We start from the raw sequence: 17,312 nt of genomic DNA, 5'->3' as shown, positions 1-17,312 counted from the left end.
GCCAATAATCATATACTTTTTCTTTAAAAAGTGTAGTGGAATTATGATATGGATTGCACGTACGGGAAAGTAAGCTCAGATTTTAATAGAGCAGAGATTCGAGGAACTTTAATCCCTTATCCCTTCTTTTAATATGTTTCCTTTATGTCTCATTGCCATGCACATGACGTTGATCAATCTATCTGGTTACAGCAGGATTAATTGTGCATACCTTTCTCCATGAAAAGTTTCCACTTATTAAAGTGCTTTCTGAAACAATAAATATCCTTGGTCATTGATAATCCACATGAATGAACCGGTCCTTCAGCATTATTTTACAAAGAAGCTTTACTTTTGCAATATGATGTGGTTGGTTTAGATTCAATAAAATTTAAAATTCCTAAGTGAAAGACACAGTAGATATTAGATTTTGGTACTACAGACAGAACTTTCACACTATTTTTTTTGGACTGGGATTACTGTTTATTGTTGTTGTAATTTGTGAGGTTTGAAGAATCTTTGTCTTGAATTTGATTCCTGCATGGACGGAACTAAGTATGTGACAAAAGTGGCTATCGCCACCCTTAATATATGCAATGCTACACCACCCTATACATAAATGATATTGGTCACGGTAAACATAAATGATCACATATTTTCAAACTAATATTATAATAACTTTTTTCATTATTGCTCCATCAATTATCGAAACACAACCTGCTTGAAAGAAAAACCAAGATTTATAACTTTTATTTAACTATCTGACTTGCTAAAATTTATAACTTGTTTCATTCTTTGATTTTTTTTTTGGAGAAAAACACTCACAGGCCATTGCATAGTGAAATAGTCAAAGGTAGTTTGTTTATTTTAAGGAAAAAAAATATTCATCAATTACTATATTTGATTCTTTACGGTAATTTCTTGGCATTTTCCTTTAAAATGTTCTAAAATATAATAATTAAATTAAATTAATCAAAATGTATGAAGGTATAACCAAACAAACTATAAAGTTAACACGAAAAAAATGTATAAATGTTTATTATGCTCATTGCACGATTCATATGTTGCAATTAGCATTGGTTACATCATATTGAGAAGTTGAGTTCATTCACAACATTTTTACTAGTTTGACAACCTTTTTTTAGGGAAACCGTATAAATCTTGTTGTTAGTTCTCTAAAGAATATCATGATTTTGATCGGTAGTTTTTGCAAGTATTTGGTTTGGTAGGATATAAGATTTTTATTTTTCATTGAACTAAATTTTATATAATTAGTAATTGTAGGAAATAATTATTGTTGATGGATGTGGTTTATCAAGTATTACTCTCGCACAAAATATATTGTTGAGCTAAACTATAATGCAAAGTAACTAACCACCTAAGCTCTACAAAAAAAAAATCTTGGTTGATATATTGATATTTACTTTGATAAAAAATATATTGATATATTTGCATGTGAAAGAAAGACATGATCGATGAGATCATGGTATTATAAATAAAGGATAAAGTAGAAAGGAACCGAACCGAACCCCGCAACTAAAAATTAAACTTAAACAGTGTTATTGTTGTGCTCTGTTCTTCTTCTTCTTCCATTACAATGGACAACTTCTTCTTCTTCTTCTTCTTCGCTCTAATTTGCCCTAATTCTCCATCTGTACGCATCTCTTTCCCTTTCCAACTCTTTTTTATTTATTAAACAAGAAAAACACTTACTTAATTATAACACTGAACCTCAATTTCATAATCTCTAGCCTTTAACTAGTCAATTTTTCCAAATTCTAATGTTACGTTAACTTTTATGTTAGCTATTTCATCATGAATTGAATGAATATCAAACACTACATTTTCTGTCAAATCATATTCTCTTTTCCATTAAAACCTAGGCATCCATGCTTTCTTGACCATATTTTATTTTGTATGAATTTGAATCTAACTACTTGTGTTGGAAGTTACATTCAATTTCTTCCATTTTTTTAAATTATTATTTGTGTCAGTGTTAGTGTAACTGCAACTAAGTACTAACATTGTTTCTGGAATCTGGAGCATTGAGAATATTTAGATTGTGTATAGTTCAATGTTGCAGCTTTTAAGATCATTAAGGTTCTTTATGAATTTCACATTTCTCTTGTCCTGGTTTACTTTACAGGTATGGGATGGAAAAGGATTCTCAGACTGTTTTCAAGACATATATCCTTATTCTTTTTTTTTTTTTTTGAGATTCTTGTTTTAAGTTTCTGCATCACAATTTTGTCCCGTTATATGAATTGATTTTCCTTAATCGTGCATACTGTTTTAGGTTTTGCAGTGAATGTAGTGACTATTGCTATGATTCTTGTACTTGGAATTAAGCAAAAGATTAGTGGTCGAGGAACTCAGAGATCAGACGCTCAGGTACTAGTAGCTGATCTTGTGATCTTAAAAGGGTTTTGAGAAGGCATTAGAAAAGTACCACAAAGAAACATGTCGAATATTTATAATCTTCCCTGTTTAATATTTGTAACACAGTTCTTTGTAAGCTTTCAACTGTGTTCTATACAGTAATAGATCTCACAGATTATTCATCAATTTTCGGGTATTGTTGAAAATTGCAGGATCATACAAAAATAATTTATTAGTATATATCGTAGTATGTAGATGAAGTAACTAGGTCCATATTTGATGCTTTTGAATGAACCAACAGATGAGTCTTCTGGAGAAATTCGTCCTTTATTTTGTACCAGCCATTGGAGCATGTTGTTCAGTTTTGGAAATAATGTTTCTGCTGAAGAAAGAACATGATGGTCACTTTGTTGGATATCATAGGTGGTTACATAGCTGTTCTGAGTTGTTGGTGTGGGTAAGTTTCTTGATTTTTAGTTGTCAGCTTCTCAAGAGTTTAATGCATTTGATTTCTTGTGATTTAAATCTCCACTTATGCCTATATGTAGGCAAATATCATTCTCTTCACAAAGTGTGCAAGCATTCATTGCATAGTCTTCAACCGTGTCTTATGTTTCTGGTGGATTCTGAATCCAATCTTGGGGATTTTCCATTTGATAACGAATTTTCCATCATTGGAGGTGCCATTATTTTGTGGCTTTTTTTTAGCATGTCAAGTTTACCTTCATTACTTCATTTTCAAATAAATCTTGTACCATATATTAGATGTCAAAGATTTGGGATAATTTTCATTTCAGGTTTCAGCATGCATCATGGAAAGTTTAGTTGTACTCATGAATTTATCATTTGGCGTAGTTATCAATGTGATCAGGTTAAAGAGATTATCTTCCAAAAGCAGGTATATACTGGTCTATCGTTCTTATATAATCCTTTCTTTTAAAGATTAGTGATAAGTATCACTAATTCTTTTAAAGGTGGGACATGAGACAGTTGATAGCTCAATTGTTCTCCCAGTTCACTTCCCTTATGGGTCCTAACATATTCAAAACAATTTGATCTTATAGCTGTACCAAGTGAAGTGCATTTCATTTAATTGTCTGTGTCATTTAGTATATGCAGTATATGTTTTGCTTCCAAATTACATCCAAAGCTCTTGACTGAACTGCCGTCATAATTTTAGTTTATTGGAAGATCCGCTTCTTTCTAATGGAGGGGACCTTGAGGAAGGTGGTAATCATGACCTTGTAAGTACATGTTGTCACTTGTAACTCTCTTCTCAAACTGCGCTAGTCTCACTTAAGATAATTAGTCTCTGATATACGTGCAGGCTATAATTGTTAGATTTGAATACAATTTATCTCTTGCATACTGTTTGTTTACACAATGAGTGGACATGTTGGGGGGAAATGTGAAAATGTGACGGTGTCAAATGGTTTCATAAACTTTCAACTTTGAAACCTTTCAGTAGTTAGCTTATGCTTGAAGAAATTGCTAACTTCAAATTTTCATTCCAAAGTATGAACTTTTTAACATGGAACTAATGGATGGGTTTACAGTTGAGTTTTTTTAACTTACGAGCGGTGGGAACATAATTTCTAATCAGAAATAGATAAAAAAATTGTTGAAAACAATTGTCTGACTTGGTGGTTAATTACCAAATTGAAAGTTGACAGGTTTATTTGCCACAGACTTTCTGTGTAAAATTGATATGCTGTCTAATCATCACCTCTATTTTGTTTTTCTTAAACTTTTTATAAGATTGATATGCTCTCGTTAGTTGACTCTCTCAAACTTTCTTTCTGAAGGAAAATAACTGTAACTTTTGGGATTTTATGACTTTCAAATTCATAAGTCCTGTAATGAATCAAGGTGTGCTAAAGCAATTAGACTCTGACGATCTTCTGCCACTACTACCTGATATGGGTCCTTCTTTCTGTCATGATATAATTTTGAATAGCTGGAGAGCTCAAGTGAGTAATAATAGTTTAAATCCATCCTTGTTTAGTGCACTTTGTAATGCGTATGGATGGCCATATCTCTGCCTTGGTTTATTGAAGGTATTTTTCTACACCAAATCACAGATTCAACTCTTGTGCTGCTAGATAAATCTAAGTTCCTAAAATGTTGAAGCTTGCACTTTCTCTATTTATATACGATATTTACTCTATATGTTTAAGCTTCCTGCTATGGGCTGGTGTAACACCGCTTCCTTCAAACTTATTTTACATTTATCTCACATTTATTAGATGACACCAATTCTTACCAATACCCAGATAGTATTAATGTATTGCATCTGTCCTATATCCTAGTTAGTAGTGCTGATACCTTGACGTGTTTTAAATGTTTAGATGCTGAATGGACTGTCATGTCAATTTAAAAGTAGGATTACATGGATTATCACTTTAATATAACGGCTTTGACACCTTGACAGTTGAATTATTTACTTTATTGTTCACTTGTTCAGAAAAAATGATTTTTCCAAATGATATGTAGTTTTTATCCTGTCCTTTTTTATAGTATTGACTTGCCTTTTGTGAAGTAAATTCATGTCAATATTAAAAAACCAATTCCTTGCTTAAGAAGAAACCAAAATTATGATCTAACTATGTTTTATTTTATTTTATTTCATTTTGTGCTCTAGAACTACAAAGTATTTGAAATTCTTCCAGGTGATAAATGATGGTATTGGTTTTGCGGGACCATTGCTTCTCAACAAGCTGATCAAGTTTCTTCAACAAGGTTTCAACAATAAATTCATTGAAATGCATCTCCATTATATCACACTCTTTGTGCTTACTGCTTTTATTTCGTAATCTTTGATACATAAATTCATTTGCCAAACGAAACATGGCAACAACAATAATAGTCCCATCCCCCTTTCTTTTCGGAGAATTGTTTTTTTCTAGCATCTTATCAGCCAATTCACACAAAAACCTAAAATATTGGTTCCATGTTTGTTACATCTTTCAGGTTCAGCGAGTTGGGATGGGTATTTACTTGCACTATCCTTGGGTCTCACATCAATAATTAAGTAAGTTTGTATATTTGTATTTATATAATTCAGTGCTTGTCTAATTATTGTTGCTACTTTGGATGCTTTATCTTGCACTACATCAAATTAAAGATTTATTGACAAACATCTTTATGGTTGATTGATTTGTTCAAAACTCATTCTGATACTATTGATAGTTTGATAGAAAAGTACGAAATATTATTCTATCGATTAACTAAGTGCTTTTCATTTGGTCATTATTCATTTGGTAGAATTCCTACATAATTGTGTAAATAACATAGAAATTAGAAAGACTGAAAAGTTAAAACCTATGATTCATTATCTTGATTTAATGGAAAATGAAACTATGTTGGTGTGTTTGATATATAAAAACCATTCAGAGGAAGTCCTCCACATAAACAGCCTAAGGTTCTAGTAGAAGTGGTTAGGGAAGAGTACAATTAATGGCAGGATTAGGTAGCTTTCAAATTTCCACACATCAGTCCAATCTGTGCAAATCAAATATCCAAACCCCATTAAAAAGCAACCAAATGTAGAGAAACAAAGAGAAATGATTCTCTTAATGAACTCACACACATGTGTAATGAATTTTACTTGTGTTGGTTAATGTTTTCATGTTGCATTTCTCTGAGTTTGAGAAACCTATGTTGGATATGTATGGCTTTATATCAGTTGTTAATGCATTTTTTGCTGCATTTACCAATAGCAATTAGTAAATCAGTGTCCTTCTGGTATAGATCCTTTCTAGATACACAATATACTTTTCGTCTTTCCAAACTGAAGCTAAAGCTGCGATCTAGTATCATGACTCTAATCTATGAGAAGGTATGCTAAAAATTTATTGTCTGTACATAAAAATGAAATGTTCATGCGATCCCCCTCCCCCAAATGATGATGTTGTTGATACATATATATGGCCTCTACAGTTTAGCAACCTCATTCTAAAATGTGTATATTGTTTGATGTTGTTTCAAGTGTTTATATGTGAACCTAGCAGAGCGTTCAAAATTTACAAATGGAGAAATTCAAACATTTATGTCTGTGGATGCTGACCGAACTGTTAACTTGTGTAATAGTTTCCATGATATGTGGAGGTACTCCCTTAATTTTTAATGTATTTCATCAAATTATCCTTTTCCTTATCTCTTGAATATTTTTAGTCCCACTGGCTTATTGTCTTTGTAAAGACCTTTCTGTGTTTTAGCTACAATAAAAATTATTTGTCAAATTTAATTATTTTTTATATTTGATTTTTATTATGGGTTACAAATATAATTTCTGAATCAAGCTACTTTCACGTGTCATGGAATTTTCTGAGTTATTAGCTGTATGTGATAATTGAGTTTTATCTAAATGTATTTGATGAAATTTTTATTAACCATAAACCATATAATGTTTAACTTACATATATACTGTGGCTTTATTGTTTCAGCCTGCCTTTACAAATTGGAGTGGCGCTTTATCTTCTGTATACTCAAGTCAAATTTGCATTTGTGTCTGGATTAGCAATAGCCATCTTATTGATACCAGGTAGAACTATCACTCACAATTTCAGTTCATTTTTAATTTGTTTTTCATACATCCTAACAAGAACTCTTATTTAATTTATTGAATATTATTATGAATCACATTCCCTGCGAATGCAAACCTAAGGAATTGTGAGTGAGAGAGAATGCGTCAAACACATTACACCATTTAATCTTATTTAAATTTAATTTAATTGATAACACGTCAACATTTCCTGACATTTGAAGGATGTAACACATGACACACCACAGAACTAAGCTGATAACCATCCTCTACACTGCAGTTCCCATTCTCATCAATAACAGGTATCAAAGTTGAATAATTTTAAACAATAAGAGATCCAAAAGTCCAAAACTAAACATAGATTAAAAAAAACTAAAAAAAATATCATTTTAAATATACAAAAATATAGTCAAATCTTCATTTATTGAATTTTTGTTTATTTATTACTGAATTTTAATTGATGCAGTGAATAAATGGATATCAACACTGATTGCAAGGGCCACTGAGCAAATGATGAAGGAGAAGGATGAAAGGTATGCATACATTATCACCTTTCCCATAAGTAATAATTTGTTTTTCCTTTTTCTTTGGGGAAAGTGCTTTCCTTTGCATTTAGGGGATTCGTTATCCTCCATGCTCATTATAGTTATCATGTGTTTGTCTAAATAAATTTGCATATTGGTATTAACATCTTATTTAGTGGTAATTTGACAACTATAAGTCCTTCTTTGTTTTTTTTTGTATTTCCATCAACTGATTTGGCCAGCTTCGTAAAATGTAGCAAGTTCAGTATGGTTTCACTTTTCATTTCTTTATAATTTTTCAAAAATAAAAATAAAAATTCTTGCAGAGGACAGCTGAAGCAGCACATTGCACACCATTAAAAATCTGCTTATTTTTTCATTAGAAAATTTTGGTTAATATTAAAAAAGTAATGTAAGTTACAATTAGCTGAATTTGATAAGCACTTGAAAGTTATCTGGGACGCTTGTAGTTTCTAAAAGTGTCAGCAGTGAATAGATTCATATTTCTTAAGAACACGATCCAGTTGTCTTCAAGCTGTTGCTTACTTCTTTTGAGACTTCCATGTCCTCATTGAATCAATGTCTAAGGATTAAAAGCTTATCATTCTTTTACTAATTTTACCATTTTTCTTCATTCTGTTGGACATGATGAATATAAACAAAAGCTGCTGGTACATATAATACTACTAATATTATGCTTCTTCCAGGATTCGTAGAACCGGAGAACTTTTGACCTATATTCGCACTTTGAAGATGTATGGATGGGAACTTCTTTTTTCTAGTTGGTTGATGGCGACAAGATCCTTGGAAGTGAAACACTTGGCTGTAAGACTTTATGAAAAAAAGCTCTTAGAAGCTGCTAAGATACTTTCGTTTTCTTCTTATTTTATTTTGATCATCATGTTTCATCTGTGTTTTATAGACTCGGAAATACTTGGATGCCTGGTGTGTATTCTTTTGGGCTACAACACCATCACTCTTTTCTCTTTCCACATTTGGACTCTTTGCTTTGATGGGACATCAACTTGATGCTGCAACGGTAGTTCAAGCTTGTTATACCTAGTCTTATTGTCCTTTTATTCTTTCCTTCCAGTCAGTTGTTTAGAGATTTCATGCGGTCAAGCAAATCTTAATTGCAGGTTTTCACTTGTATTGCTTTGTTTAACACGCTGATTTCACCACTTAATTCGTTCCCTTGGGTGATTAATGGATTGATTGATGTGAGTCTCCTATATTCCATGAGTTTTTATCAACAGAAGTTTCTTTTTACACATTCATTGGTTTTTAGAATAAAAAGAATCTCTAACTCCACTGTAGGCCATCATATCCTCCAGACGGTTGAGTAGGTTTCTTTCTTGCCCTGAACATAGACGGGAAGTGGGAGAGAACAGTTCCTGTTCATCATCATTCCTGAGTAAACAGCCGGATTCTTTACAAGATTTGGCTGTCTTCATCCAAGACGCATGCTGTTCTTGGTCTAGTGGTGATGAAGAAGCAAAAAATCTGGTGTTGAATCATGTGACTCTTAGCCTGTCCAAGGGTTCCTTTGTTGCAGTTATTGGAGAGGTCAGATCTTTTTTTGAATTTCGTCAATGTCTTTATCCAATAAAATAAAAACAGTGTCATTCGCGGTAAAGGAATTAAAATGGATATCTGCCTATCACATTTCCATATCACAATGCTAATAGATATTTGAAATCTTTAGTTCAAAATACGATAAATAGGTCATGATCCTACCACTTAGTCATCTGTGACTGTTAGAATCATCAGTATTTTTAATATTCAACAATTAAATTTGATAAATTAAATGGAAAGAAATGCACATCACCCAATATCTGAAGCACGCCCACAGTTATATTTATTTCACTTCAGGTTGGTTCCGGTAAATCGTCCCTGATATATTCAATTCTCGGAGAAATGCGGCTTGATCATGGATCTATTTATTCCCATGGATCTGTAGCTTATGTACCACAGGTTTGTATGTGATAATACCATATGCATAACCTCAGAATGAAATTTCTTATTTCTTTATTTCCCAAAATTCTCAGGTCCCTTGGGTTATATCTGGAACAGTTCGTGACAACATACTATTTGGGAAAAGCTATAATCCCGAAAGGTATAACGCCTTCAACAATCTAATACTTTTTATCTCTTTGAATATTTAGACCTATTTCCTCCGATTACTGTTAACTTGAACTTGACAAACATGTTTTGAACAAATAAAGTTTTTCTCTTTCCTAGTTATTATCTTCCCACTGTAAGCAGGTATGCGGATACAATAAATGCATGTGCATTGGATGTTGATATCTCATCGATGGTTGGTGGTGACATGGCTTATATTGGAGAGAAAGGAGTCAACTTATCAGGTGGACAGAGAGCTCGTCTTGCGTTGGCAAGGTGCAAGCTTCCGTTTCACCTTTCACTGCACTAGCTTATATGTGGTTTTTATGATTTGATTATAATGAAGAAAAAGAACTAAATATTGTCTAATTGGCAGGGTACTGTATCATGACTCAGATGTTATTATGCTCGATGACATCCTTAGTGCAGTTGATGTACAAGTTGCTCAGTGGATCTTACACAATGCTATTCTTGGTCCTCTTTTGAAGGGAAAAACCCGATTGCTTTGTACCCACAACATTCAGGTTCGTTGCGTACTCTCTTTACAATTATTTTATGTTTGTGTCTGATGTATGTATGTATGAAATTGCACCAAAATGATACTTAAGGACTACTACAGTATTCCATAACATTTTACCAAATTTTCATTTCTCAAAATTCATCATAGGATTGAAAATTACTATCTTATATATCATATATATAAGATTTTTACCTGAATCCAAAATTATTTAATCAGTCATTGAGATATATCAAGATAAATATTATCTTTGTGAAATAAATAAAAATACGAACTATATGATTATAAACTTTTTTTTTGCTTAAAATCTTATGAGATTTGACACAAATAATCAGTGTAATAATCAACAAGAATCACACTGTATCTAAAATTATGATAGGCATAGTAATCAAAGTCTTACCCCAATATAAACGGATTTCTACTATATATTTGTATTTGTTTGTGATTTTTTTTATGGATGTTTATTTATATGATGATTAGCATAATGATGTGTCTAAATTTATATGCAGGCAATATCTTCTGCAGATATGACTATTGTATTGGACAAAGGATGCGTAAAGTGGATGGGAATTTCCTCTGATTTTCCAACTTCTTTATATACAGAATTCTCCCCATTGAATGAAATGGATTCAACTCCACATAATCATCAGCAATCTTGCAGCATAAATTCTTCTATATCCGAGGAGCAATCTCTTCCTGATAGAATTGTCATGGATACTCTGGAGGGAGAAGAGGATGTAATTGAAGTTGAGTTGAGGAAAGAGGGGAAAGTTGAACTTGGAGTGTATAAGTGAGTATAAACACATTGATTGTTGATACCATTCATGTACGAGGAGCTTATGTTGTAAATTTTGTAAGTCATCTTTTGCGATTTAAATTGTACATTAACACTTTAGTGTCTTATGCAGGAATTATGCTGCTTTTACTGGCTGGTTCATTGCCGTTATTATATGTCTGTCAGCTCTTCTGATGCAAGCTTCACGCAATGCAAATGATTTATGGCTTTCATATTGGGTTGATACCACAACGGAAGACGGTCAAACAAGTTACTCTATGTCTTTCTATCTGGTAATGGGCTGATCTGTAGTGATGGATTCCATATTACCTTTTTTGCAGGACATACTGTTGATAGAATAAATATTTTTTTGGTACTGCGTATAATCAAGAAGCAGAACAAAATACTTTTTTCCAGAACTTTTTTTTACGTAAAATACTGAGAATTTCTCGAAGTTCCTTATTTTTATAATTTGGAATCCCCTACTATCATTCTGTAAAGATCATTGTGGAAATATTAAGCTTAATTGAAAGTTCTTTTTTTTGTTTTTTTGTTTTCATAACATCTAGTTACCGTCGGCTACTAATAAATGTAACTTTCTAATTTTGAGATGATAATGAATGCCCCAGGCTATACTATGTCTCTTTTGTATTATGAATTCCATTTTCACATTGGTGAGGGCGTTCTCTTTTGCATTTGGTGGCTTACAAGCGGCAACCAAGGTACACAATAGACTGCTCAGCAAGCTTATCAATGCACCTGTGCAATTCTTTGATCAGACACCTGGCGGAAGAATACTCAATAGGTTAGAATATGATGTCTTCAGGCCATTGCAGATGATACGGATATGAAATTTGTAGACTTCATGATTTATAATGTTACGTGCAGGTTATCTTCAGATCTTTATACAATCGATGATTCTCTTCCATTTATTTTGAACATTCTCCTGGCTAATTTTGTAGGCCTTCTGGGTATTGCAATTATTCTGTCCTACGTACAGGTATTCATGATTTTTCTTAGTTTTTTTTTCTTATGCACTGCGATTTTGAAATTTGCATTAATTGTCTCCATCATCAATATATTTTTATATTTTGGTTTTTTTGTAGGTCTTCTTCTTAGTTCTGCTATTGCCATTTTGGTATATATACAGTAGACTTCAGGTACTCATTTTGCTTATTATCATTTTCTTGGATTTAACTACTCTGCTGGTTGAACTGACCAATGCAATGGCTTCAGTTCTTCTACAGGTCAACATCAAGAGAATTACGACGACTGGATAGTGTTTCTCGCTCTCCAATATATACATCTTTCACCGAAACACTTGATGGATCATCAACTATTAGGGCATTTAAATCTGAGGTAAATGCATTTGTCATTTTACAGAAGTAATAATAATAAGTAGAAATTTGTTTTCATGTATATTACATAGATCATAACAATTATAGGTAAGGAGTGTTATTGAATGACTTCCAATTCTTACCGCTGCCGTCATTTAAAATCTAATTCAATTGTAAATGTGGAGGAAGTAATCTTTGAACTATGGATCATGAGGTTGGAGAAACTTTTGCACCATGTTGAAGAATTTCACTAATAACTTAAGATGTGATGATAAACATTGTTTATGGATGAGAAATAGCTATCTTTTTAAAATATTTTCCTTATTATATCCATGAACCATATGAAAAATGGTGCAGGTAATTATATTTTTTTGTGTTTCAAAAACCCACTTTAACCATGTGAAATTTCTTAAAGAATTTTGTTTATCCATAACCTAAGATTTTACTTGTGGAAGTTTTGGTTCTTTGGTCTTCTCAGGGTATCATTTGCTTACCTTATCACCTTGTGGTGTGTTACCAGCCTTTTGAGTTTGTGCAACTGTTTAACTCTGGTACAATGGTCATTGTGGACAGGACTTTTTCTTTTCAAAATTTACTGACCACATAACACTATATCAGAAGACTTCCTATACAGAGATAGTGGCGAGTCTGTGGCTTTCCTTGCGTCTTCAGGTATGTAACTTTCCTTTTAAGTTTACTGACATTTCAATGCACCTAAAGCTTTACACTTTGCAAAATTAGTTGTTCGATATTATATTAGATTTGAACTTACGAAATATGGAATATCAACTGTTTTGTTGCTAATAATGACTTTCTTCCAGTTATTAGCTGCATTTATCATCTCATTCATAGCCCTGATGGCTGTTGCCGGATCTCATGGCAGTTTGCCTATCAATTTTGGCACTCCAGGACTGGTTTGTTTTCCTTTTAGCAAATATCTGAATTGATCAACCGACAAATACAAAAAACTGAACCTGACATTTAATTTTTTCAACAGGTTGGATTGGCCCTCTCGTATGCGGCACCAATTGTGTCCCTGCTGGGGAGTTTCTTAACAAGTTTCACTGAAACAGAAAAGGAAATGGTTTCAATCGAAAGAGCCCTTCAAGTATGAATAGACTTGTTATCTCACTTAGTAGAAAGATGTTTAAACGTATAGACTCCGATACTTATCATACATTAAATGTTTTCTAGTACATGGATATTCCTCAAGAAGAACAAGCTGGATGTCAATACTTGAATCCGGATTGGCCAAATCAAGGAGTTATTGAATTCCAACACGTGACTTTGAAATATATGCCATCTTTACCAGCTGCACTCTGCAATATTAGTTTTAAAATTGAAGGAGGGACACAGGTAATGCATGATACTTGATTTTTTTTTTCTTTCTGTTTTCGTATAGTCTTGGATATGTATAAAGCTTCGTCTAATACCTTTACACGGCATGTATCAGGTTGGAATAATTGGAAGAACAGGGGCTGGAAAGTCTAGTGTGTTAACTGCACTTTTCCGTCTTACCCCAATATGTGCAGGCTCTATCACAGTTGATGGCATGGACATTCAAAATATTCCTGTGAGAGAACTACGAACACATTTGGCTATTGTTCCTCAGAGTCCATTCTTGTTTGAAGGATCACTACGGTACTCAATTTGATTTTTTTTAAGCATACTATAATATTCTCTCACTATATTTTTGGGAAAGAGTTGCATTAGCATTTATTTTCATTGCACACATATTTCATGTCCACTTGATATCTTGTATTTTGAACATCTTCGAAATTCTAGGGATAACCTAGATCCATTCAAAACGAATGATGACTCAAAAATTTGGGATGCACTGGAGAAGTGCCATGTGAAAGAGGAAGTAGAAGCAGCTGGAGGGTTGAATGTTCTTGTAAAGGAAGGGGGGATGTCATTTTCAGTTGGCCAGCGGCAGCTTCTTTGCCTTGCGCGGGCACTTCTTAAATCTTCAAAAGTAAGAATGGTTGCACTATTTTTTTTCCGTCATAGTTTAATTTTGTTGATGATGATGGTAGTATCTTCTTAAGCAACAACTTCACTATAGCACATTCTATTGATACAAAGAAACGTGTTTCTAGATATTATGAAGAAAATATCTCAACATAATATATGACAAGCCTCTTCCAAATCTGACGAGTAGATTATTGTGGTGTGCTTAGGTTCTTTGTTTGGATGAATGCACTGCCAGTGTGGACATTCAAACTGCTTCCCTGCTGCAAAGCACCATATCCAGTGAATGCAAAGGAATGACGGTCATCACAATTGCTCACCGGATTTCAACTGTAATAAATCTGGATAATATTCTGATTCTTGATCACGGGAACCTGGTATGTTTTACTTGTCTTAATTGTACTTTTGGTTCATCTACTATAGTTAATGTATGATTTAGTTCCACAACTTTTCTAGGGTACTCGTTACCTTCACAGTAATTCTTTTCAACCTTTGTGCATTTAGTTTGTTAAGATAAAAAAACTGAAATTAAAGAAAACTGACTGCACCCCACCCCCACTCTCTTCCTCCACCATTCAGATTTTCTCTGCTGGGACATAATTTTATGCACTACTATGTAGATCTTAAAATTAACATTGCAAAATTTTCACAAAGTTGATTTACGTGTCATTTTTTAATTGCAATGTGAGTGTGTAGTTGTTTGTCACATGTTAACTGCATATTATGAGAATTTCATACAATGTTTTTGCATTAGCTGCCATTCTATAGTTCCCTTGAGGCTCAAGTTATTTACCGACATGAAATAACATCAGTTTTAATATTTTCTTTCTTCCTTATTTTCAAGGCTGAACAAGGACATCCGCAGATCCTTCTGAAAGATGGAACCTCTATATTTTCTAGTTTTGTTAAAGCTTCATCCATGTGACCATGGAAGGCAGCTAAGGTTGGGTTCGGTTGGTTGCATTATCAGTAAATAGATGTCAGACCTATAATTTTATCATAACTTATAAGTTGTTTTGGATCTTTTCTTTTAAAATATCAAACCTAAACTAGGAATACACTCTACCGGTTGTCTTGTACCATAAAAGACTTGTATGAGAGTACTTCTAATGTGTTAGATTTGCCTTTGCAAAAGAAAAAAGAATTGCATTATATGATTAGCTTGAGTTGTTTTTTTTCTTCTTTCTAAACTCCAAATACAGACAATTCTCTATAAAAGAAAATGTACAACAATCCAGAGAGTAGCAAAGGAAAAGAAAAAACGCCCTTTTCCAACATTGACTTAGATAGTTGTGGTTCCTCTTCAATAATAGGTTCTAATCTGAAGGAATTTGAGGATCTCCTACTTCGAGAATGAGATATTAGGAGGGTCGTTGGTGCAGCTTCACACCAATTGTGGATGGATCTCATCTCTCTTGCCATTTGAAAAATTAATACAAGCAAATCCTTTGTTGTTTGGAAGAACGAAGAAGAATAAGATTGTATTGAATATTTTATTGAAGTAAATGAAGAGACAAGAATCAAATAATTGAATACATTATGAAAAGAGTTGGAATTTAAATATCTTTTGGTGCCGTAAAAGGAGGACAAAACAAAGAAAGTCCAACAATGTTTTCTTTTTTTTACACAAAAGTCCAACAATGTTAGAATGGCTAATTGTGTTAATCCACGCAAAGTTCTAAATTGGGTTGACAGAAAATTAACAATTTGGAAAAAAGAAAAAAGTATTTTGACTGTGTCTCTAAACAAACATAACTGATCCCAACTGGAAAATCTAGGTTGAATATGTTTTTTATAACTAAATATTGGTTGGACGTTGTGACTATGGTTTGAACACCGGCTCCTTCACTTGTGTGTGTGAGTTTTTAATGACTATTGTTGTTTCGTCTATTAAAAAAATAATTTGGTAACAATTGTTTTTTTGGGTACATATTCCGTGACATTGCTTTTCCTAAACCAATAATAATGTTATAGTTACAAACTAGTCTTTTGGAATAAAACATTGTGTTTGCGTCGTGCAATGACAAGTTATTATATATCAAAAGATTCATTTGGGGCTTACCATGTAAGATTTAACCTTAAAAGCATGTGAACCATAACAAAGAGCATTAAAATTGATGTTAAAAACCAGTAGCTTTGATGTTGAAATTGCCTGGTATTTGAAGTATGTATGGATTCTGCAATACTTGCTATGTTTTAAATGGTATGTGTTTATATGATTTCGTGAGTGTTGATTAAATTTATTGCGAATTAATGTTGAGTTTGATGCGTATAAGTGGTGGGAACAAGTCATTTAGCCATTGAATCCTTAAAAATGTCAAATAACAGCCGTTAGGCCATTTCTCAACTTTCTGCACAAACGTTCTTTACAATTCTAATTCTTTTGCATTCTTAAAGATTTTTAGTGTATTGAAATGACTTGGAACTTCTTAGATGAGAATACGAATCCTATTTGAATGTATGATGTGATGGATTCCCTATTGTGTGGATTGTACTTGTAATTATCTTCATGTGCATAAACTATTGTGATTTGTTTTGAATTGACTAATATGTATTGATGTAAACCTTGATGAACATAAGGTGTGATCATAAGATCTGAGATTATGTGAAGATTTTGATGTTATTGGAGTGAGAAATATATCTATAAATATTGATGTACCCCTTAGGCAATAGAATAGTGGTAGTTTTGACCCGTTCCGAAGATGGTTCTCTGAAAGGCCAAAAAAGGGAGGAACTAGATGGTAGATGTTTTGACGTGGAGATTACTTTGTCATAATATAGGTAAGGTATGACTGTTAGAGTTTTGTGGAATGAAACAACTAAGTTTATTGAATAACATAGAGGTGGTATATATAGCCTTACATGATAAGAAGGAAAAGTTCAACTCACTTATTAAAAATGTGTTGATGGTTACAAAAAAAAACAAATGCAATTCTACTTGGTGGAACCTAGAAACTAGGAACTTATTAACTGAACCCAAATAAATAGTAACATTAAAATAAATCCTAACAATTCCTCCCCTAAATTGATTCACTGATTCACATATGCATTCAGTTTAAACTTGGCACCTCACAAACTCCAAGCTGATCTCTTAATTTTTGGAACACATCAAGTTTCAACGGTTTGGTCATAATATCAGCTACTTGATTTCTTGTGTTACAATGGA

The 17,312-nt window shown here is 32.8% G+C and overlaps 1 protein-coding gene across 3 annotated transcripts; it reads left to right on the top strand.

Annotated features, from left to right (window-relative positions):
• The first annotated feature begins 1,493 nt into the window (after positions 1-1,493).
• On the top strand, positions 1,494-15,681 carry LOC25487988 (ABC transporter C family member 13). Of its 3 annotated transcripts, XM_039830931.1 has the most exons (37): positions 1,494-1,633; positions 2,126-2,166; positions 2,268-2,370; positions 2,660-2,815; positions 2,907-3,038; positions 3,156-3,256; positions 3,539-3,602; positions 4,164-4,415; positions 5,028-5,097; positions 5,329-5,389; positions 6,109-6,196; positions 6,347-6,465; positions 6,804-6,901; positions 7,368-7,434; positions 8,133-8,250; positions 8,348-8,464; positions 8,565-8,645; positions 8,743-8,991; positions 9,298-9,399; positions 9,474-9,541; positions 9,691-9,822; positions 9,923-10,070; positions 10,573-10,853; positions 10,972-11,131; positions 11,468-11,643; positions 11,727-11,838; positions 11,945-11,998; positions 12,075-12,197; positions 12,749-12,847; positions 12,997-13,089; positions 13,173-13,283; positions 13,370-13,531; positions 13,629-13,816; positions 13,961-14,150; positions 14,356-14,523; positions 14,991-15,089; positions 15,460-15,681. In XM_039830931.1, the coding sequence occupies exons 1-36, from the start codon at positions 1,577-1,579 to the stop codon at positions 15,069-15,071; spliced, it is 4,422 nt and encodes a 1,473-aa protein (XP_039686865.1). In that variant the 5' UTR covers positions 1,494-1,576; the 3' UTR covers positions 15,072-15,089; positions 15,460-15,681. The 3 variants fall into 3 exon arrangements, with proteins under 3 accessions (XP_039686865.1, XP_024633050.1, XP_024633051.1); XM_024777282.2 differs by lacking the exon at positions 15,460-15,681 and having other exon boundaries at positions 14,991-15,306; XM_024777283.2 differs by lacking the exons at positions 2,907-3,038; positions 15,460-15,681 and having other exon boundaries at positions 14,991-15,306.
• Positions 15,682-17,312: the final 1,631 nt, after the last annotated feature.

Source organism: Medicago truncatula, chromosome 2, assembly GCF_003473485.1.
Source record: "Medicago truncatula cultivar Jemalong A17 chromosome 2, MtrunA17r5.0-ANR, whole genome shotgun sequence".
Taxonomy (NCBI): domain Eukaryota; kingdom Viridiplantae; phylum Streptophyta; class Magnoliopsida; order Fabales; family Fabaceae; genus Medicago; species Medicago truncatula.
Note: the sequence above shows the minus strand (reverse complement) of the source record. Positions and strands in the feature narration are given on the sequence as shown.

Excerpts from the sequence above, each read along its gene's own strand:
- LOC25487988 (XM_039830931.1), top strand. The coding sequence starts at position 1,577 with ATGGACAACTTCTTCTTCTTCTTCTTCTTCGCTCTAATTTGCCCTAAT. Across the intron at positions 13,532-13,628 it reads AAATTGAAGGAGGGACACAG|GTTGGAATAATTGGAAGAAC; the intron begins GTAATGCATGAT and ends GGCATGTATCAG. Across the intron at positions 14,524-14,990 it reads TTCTTGATCACGGGAACCTG|GCTGAACAAGGACATCCGCA; the intron begins GTATGTTTTACT and ends CTTATTTTCAAG.